This window comes from Egretta garzetta, unplaced genomic scaffold (assembly GCF_000687185.1).
Source record: "Egretta garzetta isolate BGI_Z169 unplaced genomic scaffold, ASM68718v1 scaffold215, whole genome shotgun sequence".
Taxonomy (NCBI): Eukaryota; Metazoa; Chordata; class Aves; order Pelecaniformes; family Ardeidae; genus Egretta; species Egretta garzetta.
In genome coordinates, this window is record NW_009259719.1 from 146,851 (window position 1) to 155,457 (window position 8,607).

At 44.0% G+C, this 8,607-nt stretch overlaps 1 protein-coding gene across 5 annotated transcripts in view; it reads right to left on the reverse strand.

Moving 5' to 3' along the window:
- Positions 1–8,607, reverse strand: part of SLC6A6 (solute carrier family 6 member 6) — a 118,866-nt gene that overhangs the window by 10,222 nt on the left and 100,037 nt on the right. For all 5 annotated transcript variants that reach the window (XM_035894808.1, XM_035894806.1, XM_035894807.1 and 2 more), the window contains 4 exons: positions 8,390–8,493; positions 8,152–8,276; positions 3,255–3,367; positions 485–622 (listed from right to left, as the gene is read on the reverse strand). In XM_035894808.1, coding sequence (XP_035750701.1) covers positions 485–622; positions 3,255–3,367; positions 8,152–8,276; positions 8,390–8,493 — 480 coding nt within the window. The remainder of the gene's footprint in view (positions 1–484; positions 623–3,254; positions 3,368–8,151; positions 8,277–8,389; positions 8,494–8,607) is intronic.

Below are 8,607 nucleotides of genomic sequence, written 5' to 3' on the forward strand. Positions count from 1 at the left end.
TTTTTAAAATCTGGCTTGGATTTTATTTTGGAGATAAGTATCACAACAGTGCAGCCACCGGAACATACTCCCATCTTCTTTATACTAGAATAAATCCAGGGTTATTTAATTGATTCAAATCTGTGTAAATAAGATAAAAATCTCTTTCCTTGCCTGTGCTGGATGGATCCTTAATCTGCTCTGTTAAAGGTTCCCAATATGTTTCATCATTTGGAGCCAGATATTAATATTGATACTCATGTTGATTAGTACCTGAGATCAGACTGAATTTAATGTGATTTCATTTCTCTGTTCCTCTGACTGAAAAGGGGGGAATATATAGCTCCCTTTCAAAATGCTTTCAGATATAGGGATGCAAGATGCTCTGCAGACCTGAAGAGCACTGCTCCTCCGAGTGGCCAATTCCATGCAGTCTCATTCGTAGCTAAAATTGGTCTAAAAACTGGCTGACAAAAAGGCAATTTCCAGCACTGGTGCTACTTACCTCAGTCACCATAGTTAGTCCCAGAAGATAGCTAAGGAAACATACTATAGCGATGAAGATTTCCCGTCGGTAACCCTTCCTTAGGAAGGATGGGTGCAGATCAACTAATGACGTGATCTGTCCTTCAACTTCAACAAACTAAAGGGGAAAAACAACAACAAAGAAATGTGACTTGAAAATTGACTGCCACACATTTCATCCGGGCTTTTACTTGAAGAAAGGCTCCACAGCAACACCCTGACTGTACTCTGTGGCAAAACGCTGCTCTGAATAAGTAAATCGGAAGCCATTCCTTTGTAACCCAGAGGTTGAAGCGTGGGGGTAGCTTTCAGGTTGGAACAAGCTTTCAGAATTGCTGTTCATTTCCTAGCAGCCTTATGAACTACCAAAGGGGCTCTGTGAGTGCAAGCCACACGGCTAAAGGAACTTAATTTGATGACAGGAAGGCACTTATGTGGCTCTTATGTTGTAGCTGTTCCAGCTGAATACGAGATGTCTGCTAGAAAAGAGGCAGAAGGAAAACGCTCAAAAAAGCCCAAGTTAAGAGAGTACCTCCCAGCCTTTCTTTGATGTGCCAGAAAACCTCACAGGTACTAGTTAGGTTAATTCCACCATTGGATTTAATTCGACTCTTGGGCCTGCTAGTGAAAATCCAGCCAAGGGAAAGCAGACTTTGATATGAAATAGCAGCACTTCTTGACTGAACTTGTCTTTTCTGAACCTGTGAGTAAGGAACCTGTGACCGGGGCTCTGGGGCACCTCTGCAGCAATAGCGGAGCTGTTGGTACAGTCCCCATACAAAGATTTGGTAAACTATTTCCATGTGGAAACCAAAGTAAAACTCTGAATAGATGAGCTAAAAATCTTACTTCATCTGCTTCATGACAACTGTATTTGTACTTACTTGCCATTGAAAAACTACATGTAAGATGTGTAACTTGAGTTAACCAAATAACCCAACTTGGATTTGAATAAAAGTTTGAAGTTAATCAAAAATCAGACGCATTTCACCCACGGAGAAAAGTGACTACTGACCGGCACCCAGACAAATCTGAAGAAGGGATCGTTCAGCTGATCTGTACTTTGGGCCTGGCAAGGTACAAAAGCACCGAGTTCACTGCAGACATGAGGATACCCTGCCTCTGTAGAAATGATCCTCACTTTAGGTGGATACATCATCTTATAACTAATGAGTTATCACGGAGAGTTTATGAAATAGCATTATTTCAAGAAAAGATACCTTTTCCTACCCACTATCTATATTGCTCTTACGGTGCCCAGAAATGCCCTGTAACAACTCTGCCCTCTTTGACCATGAGCTGAAGCTCCATTTTCGTCCTGCAAACACTCCACCAGATTTTCTTGCCTCCTGTCTTGTTACTTTGCCTTCTGTAAAACTGGTTTTCTTTTTAAATGCAACCCTTTCCTTTGGGCTGATTTGATCTTAAACTGCTTCAGCATTCCAGAAACCTGCTTGACTGCACTCCAAAAAACCAGAGGGGTGGAGGAGAGAAATTAAGCGCTCCAATTAGTTTTAATCATTCTACGCAGTGAGGAGCTTTTTAAAATTACTAGACAGCTTCCAATTTGCATAAGCACAGGGTTGTTGAACCACGGCATTGGGCACTTTTACATTTACTTTGAAATGATTGAAAGTTGCTCACTAGAGTTCAAAGATTAAGCCGTAAAGAGCAATTTAGGGCAAATGGAATATAAAAAATGTAAGAGATTAAGTACACAACAACTGGGTAAAAATCCATTTACAGATCTCTCCTCATACGAGAGCGTTTAGGCTAAGTGAACGTTTCATCCTCACCAACTGGGTTTTTATAATCCTAGTGACTTCCCAGTTGAGTGCAGAAAGCTGCCTGTTGCCCTGAAAACTGGCATTTTTGAATGCATAGTTACTGCATAATCCCTGGTCACCCCTGTTTCCTTGGAAGTGGACTATCTAGAAATGGTTTATAGGTTCTTTGGCAGTATCTAGTCCAACATTCCTATAAGCAAACACTGGGAAACATAACCTAATTTCTTGGACTGAACTTTTTCATTTTTTCATGCTCCCTAATTAATAGCAGTGTGTGCTACAAAATTAGTACAGCTGGAACCCGACATGCTTTCTGGCCTGTTTGGAGGTACTGAATGTACACTGGTGATGTGAAAGTCATCAGAATCCCAAGCTGCTCAGCGGCTCCGAGCCTAAGGCCGCCACCGAAAAATGCTGTGGCTTTTTCCTCTGAGAGTTTATGAAGCCACCCTGGATACTCTGTACAAAACTTTTTGTGCTTCATGATGGCTTCACTTTTCTTTTCTGGCACTTGGCAACTATCAAAAGCCTGTATTCCTAGTAGTAATTCTTACAAAGCGTTTTAATGATGATGTATACACACGGCAGGTGATCGCAATGGCACAAAGTACTCTGTGGAACAGGCTGGTGTAGTCTTTTATGTTTTAAAACGATTCAGCTCTTCTCCAAAGTAGGAAGATACTGCACCATGACCGAAACGGTGGTGTTTTGTGGCCAGGTTGGGACTGATATTTGTGGACTCCAGTTAACTCCTGATGACAAGGACTTACTGAGCAACATCATACTGACTATCAAGCAAGAGATTCATCAAATGCAGCCCCTGCACTAAAAAGCAACCCAGATCAATTCCTCTTAAGCAGTGTTAGAGGTATTCTCTTCTTAACTCATGCCTGTAAACCCAGCTGTTCTCAGTCAGCAGTGCCGAGACAATAAGCCACGTTATCTCTTACCCATCGTACTAACCTGGCTATCCAGTCCAAGCAACAGAAGCATAATAAAAAAAAGGATTGCCCAAAAGGTGGGCAGTGGCATCATGGACACGGCTTTTGGGTAGGCAATGAAGGCCAGGCCTGGACCTAGAGAAAGAGAAAATAGGAAAGGGGGAAGGGAAGGGAAGAGAAATAGTAAGTACCAGCAGTTTGGTAAAGGTAGCCACACTCAAATGCTGGAATGCCTGGTTCCGTTCAGATAAATCCAAACGCGGCTGGAAATACCAGAAGTGAAATAGTTTGGCTCTTTTATCTGAAATCGAAGCACGCATGACTACAGCAGAAACCACAGGCAAACCCCCGAGGCCATTGCTAACAGATCACCAGTTTTAACATCTGTCTCAAACATGCCAATAATGGAGGTGGTCCTACACCTGCCCCGCTCGGACACAGGGCAGTATCGGGGCCGGGGGGAAAAGGGGTGACCCAGGGGAATGGGAGAATCCCACTGCTAGCCCACATGGTCACGATGGAAATGATGATGATGAGACTCTTTTGCATGCAGGGAAGGGACTCTGCTCCAAACATTCCCCAGGGTCTTTGCTAATGCAACCGCTGCCTCCCTCTGTATGCAACCTCCAAACCCAGCACGGCTTGCCTAGAGTGGGGTTTGCTCTCTGGGAGCCTGCTCCTTTGCTTCTGCAAACCCTCACTGCTGCACTGAAGTGATCAGGCTACTCCTAGTTATATCAGCTGTGGTCCCTGGAAAAAAACGCTTCCTGCTGTTAGGAATTGCTGGTGTGTAAAATCACACTATGTAAATTCCCTTCCGCACGCTGGCACATCACCTGTCCCTATCCGGCCAGCCTGGGCAGACCTGCCACGGGGGTGCTAATATGACCAACGTCAGCCCCAATGGATGCAACAGTCCGGGAGCACCAGTGGGGCTGGGGCTAAGAGCCTGGCTTCTCTGCTCTGGAAACCAAAGCCTTGTTTGCAAGGGCTCATCGCTACACTGGGTCTCGCCTGCGCCGCGGAGCAGGCGGCATCTCACTCATACCCACACACCCAGCATACGTGCAGTGCTCTCGCACGCTGATCTCCAAAGGCGCTCCCACCTGCAGCCAGGTGCTACCAGCTATCGCTTAGGAGAGCTTTTGGTGAGAGAGAAAGAGCCCTCTCCAAGTGGGAGACAGGAACACTGGCAATCTGGCATTTACGGCAGGCTCTCAAAGTGGCCATAGAAAATTTGTGAAGCCGACAAAAAATTCTGAGGGCAGATTTAAATTCAGATTAAACCTGGGAATGCCTGGCTCATCTGCTCGTTTCTTTTAAGGAGCCTCAAAAAACAGCATTTTCCAGGGTTTTGAAGTGGATTCAAATAATTGTCAATAGGAAAAGGAATTTTTTTATACTGCTGCAGTGCAGGGACAGAAATCTTATCTCTGATCTGTATAGAAAAATCTCTAACACTGCTCTTCCTACCTCCCACTTTTCCTTTCCAACAAGAAAGATGGAAAAAGAAGCAAGAGAAAGAGGTAAAAAAAAGATGACTTTTTTTTTCAAACTAAAGAAAACTTTAAGTCACTGAAAATATTTGAACAGAAATAAATACAAATTAGCCAACAATTGAGCAACTAATTTTATTTAAAATGAAACACAACTAAGATTTTATATGACAGAAGATACCAAAAAATTGGTGAATGTCTCAAATTTTGGGGGGCTTTGTTTTTTGCCCCCTAATTCAGTGGATATAGCAGACCCTCCATGAGGGAGAACTGCTACCAGATGGCATTTGCTGCTGATCTGTGCAATTGATGAGACAGATGTAAAACTGCTCTCCTCAGAACTTGCTGCAATTCTGTGTGCTTTGGCCAGTGAAACTGTCCTTCCACTGTGATACAGTCTAATACCAAGCGCCCTAAGCCCTCTGCTAGCTTTGATTTTCCTTTGAAACTAAGTGTTGAAGTATGAAGAGAAAAGCCCATGTGAAAGAAAATGTTCCTGGCATCCCCTCAACTGAACATAAATAACCTACAATCATATTTAATTTGAAACTCTGTTGCTCTGAAGGGTGTTTTGTCAAAAGTGAAGCACTTGTGGCTGCTATTAAGAGCTAATTAGGACTGCCACAATCCCAGCCCACTCGCTGGCCATTTGCCGGTGAAGCACTGCGGCATGGCTGGAGACGTGCCCCAGGAGCAGGGTGCTGCGGAGGCAGAGCTCGGGCAGGCGGTAGGAAGGCCAAGGCTCTATAGTCAGGCCTGCTTAATCTGAATTTGTTTGCAATGGATTAAAAAAAAAAAAAGAAGAAAAAAAAGAAAAAGACAGCTCTTGTGCTGTTTTAACACTGCTATGAATTGCACAGGCAGCAATGTATTTCTTCCAGCCAGAGGCGCAGCACAGATTAGACAGGACTCACTTTGGCTTTGCTGAGCCTCCACTGCTTTCCTCTCTCCCTCTAAAAGTATTTCTGAAAAAAATCAAGTGCTATTTATTAAAAGTCTCCTTTCACTGGGAAGTCAAAGGGGGCTAATGTAACTGTTGTGCAAGTCTAAGCCGGTGAAGGCCAGCAGCAGCGACCGGTGCTTTAAGCGGGAGCCACCCCTCGCTGACAGGGGCATCCCAGGAACACCGCACCAAGGCTGAATTTGGCACAGGTAAAAAAATGTGGCCATGAGATTCTGCTGTCAGCAAATTTGTTGATGTTCCCTTGGCTTGCAGGAGGGTAAACAAGGAAACAAATGGTGTCACGCATAGGCCAGGAGGGACCTGACTTGCCGGGCAGAGACGGCAGGGAGCAGGAGGTCTTGGCCCCGGGGACAACGTCCTCTCCCTGGTGCCACGGCCAAGCAGCAGTGCCACTGTTCACCTTTTTCCTGGCCCAGGGGAGCTGTGCTGACCTTGCATCATAAGAAACCAAAGAAGGCAAGGCTGAAAAAGAAGAGGCTCGGGCGCTTGCTGAATGTCTCTGTGCTGAGAAGTCAGCAGCAGGGCAGCAGCGGCAGCGAGAGCCTCCCCATGGCTCCGCACGGGTCCTGGGACACTCATCCCAGCAGGACCAAGTGGTGTCCAGTCGCTCTGCGCGTGATCTCTGCCAAGAAAGGCAGCAAGGAAGCCCACGGGAAGTGGTTTGGGTAATTTTGGATGATTTTGGTAATGTTACTGTCATGTAAAAAATCTCCCTTAGGATTTAGCTGAAGATCAGCCAGTACTGATGGGCAACCCACTGACTGACCAGGGAGACAGTTGCAATCTCTGGCCATTAGCGACTAGGGCTGAATTTAAACAAAGCAGAAAACTTGAAGGAATTGACAATAAAATATGCAAGAAACTGGAAACCAAGTTCGGAAGCTAATCAGTGCCCTTGTTGTCCCTATAATAAGCTATAAAATCCTTCCTTTAAAAAAATGCTATGTAAACACTAAGTCTGTTAGTTAATTTGTATTTAAGCATTACTTAACAAACCAGCGTTATTATAAAATTGTTTAATGCTAAAAATGTCAAGCAACAGGAATACAGTTGCCTGTTTATCAGAGATTTAATAATAAAAATTAGAATAAATATTGACCAGATAAAAACCTAATGTGGAAATACTTAAAAATGCTACTCTTGGAATTGATCCACCTATGCAGTGAAAAAAAAGGGGCTATTTATGACTCGTTCAATAGGATTATTCCCTTGCTTCCTGTTTTCAAGCAAAGCAATCAATCTTGGACCAAAATAAGCATTATGGCCAGGACTGTTAACTAATGACACTTGCGAGAGGTATGCCAACTGCAGCCACCCAAGAATCCAGCGGTGCCACCAGTGTCATTAGTTTTTCATTAGCCCTTGTGAAGTGAGGTATTTTTCTTAAAGGCTTAACTCCCAGAGCCACGTGATCGGAAAAAAAAGAAGATACATTGGCTTTTTAATAGCATGTTTGCAGAGGAAAGCTTTCAAGTACTATGCAGGTGAATCAAAATTGCTCAAAAAATCAGGAAGAAATGCCAAAAGTGAGTCACTCAGGTGACATCGTTATTACTTGAATCTGATTAGCTTTAAACCTCATGGCTGTTGAGGCCTGACTCTTTATTTTTGAATGGTAATTCCCATCTAATCTGTCTGTTCTACATGAAAACACATGGTTACACCTGCCCTCACGGACAAGGCATGCACAGAGGAAAAAATGTCATCTGTTCTGTCTGAGATACATTCACATGCTATGAGGATTTAGCCTTCTTCAGCTGCAAGTGTGTAGCTGAATGTCAACGGGAAGAACACTTCTGAAATAAGGGAGGAACCTAAGTGTACAACCAGTTTCAGAATGGACTTCTCACAGTTCTGTCCACCTCACCCTGGAGCTACAGAGGACAAATGCGGGACTGCAACAACTAGAGTTCCTGCCAATGGAATGGTGCACAGAAGCCAGGAGATGGGAGTTCTCTGACTTCTCTTGCCTTTCAGGAAGACTTGGGAATATATGTGTGTACGTCCCTTCAGAAGGCCAAGGTAACATTCCCACTGCAGTGCTCCACTGTGAGCAAGCAAAACTAAGATAAGAAAAATGCATAAACACTGGCTATTTGCATCTGAATGAAAATAAAGGTAATCTGAAAAGAAGGATGGAATAAATTTTTGAATCAATGACATTCTGGGCCCTAGATAATGGAGTGGTTGTTCAACCCTAATCTCAGCCCAGATGGATTAGCGTACTCTAGGAAATGTGTTCGCTGCCCTGTTCATCAAGACAGAGTAAACAATACAACCCCGGCTCACTCTCGCTGCTCTAGATGAACGCCCAAATCAACAATGTGCTTATTTTTCTGGAGATTATGGGAAACCTTGTTCTGTTTTTATTGCTTAGATGTTAGCTGATTGAGTCTGCAGAACTTTGCTCACACGCTAGGCGGCAGTGCCCACCACCACTGCCACCAATACCATCGTACCTGACTCTGCCACATCAGCAATGTTCACCCCTTGCTCTTGTGCCATGAAGCCCAGGACGGAAAAAATTGCGAAGCCAGACACAAAACTGGTACCACTGTTCAGGCATCCCAGCAGCAAACAGTCCCTAAGTCACACATATGTCATGGAGCAAGTTAATTAAAAAAAAATTAACCCATTGTCCCTACTTTATTTACATCATTTAGCTAAAACACTAAACCCCCTTGGATGGAAACTTGCCTATAGCAGTTGTATTTGTACTTGTTGTAGCTCCCCAGGGAAGTCATTGCTCCTAAGCAGATTGCATATGAGAAGAAGATTTGTGTCCCTGCATCTATCCAGACCTAAAGGGAAAGACAGAAAGACCGTTATTACCGGCATCGTTGCATTGCAATGCTCAATGCACACACAGAGTTCAAACTATGCAAAAATCAACAAAATAATTGCTTCCATTGAGG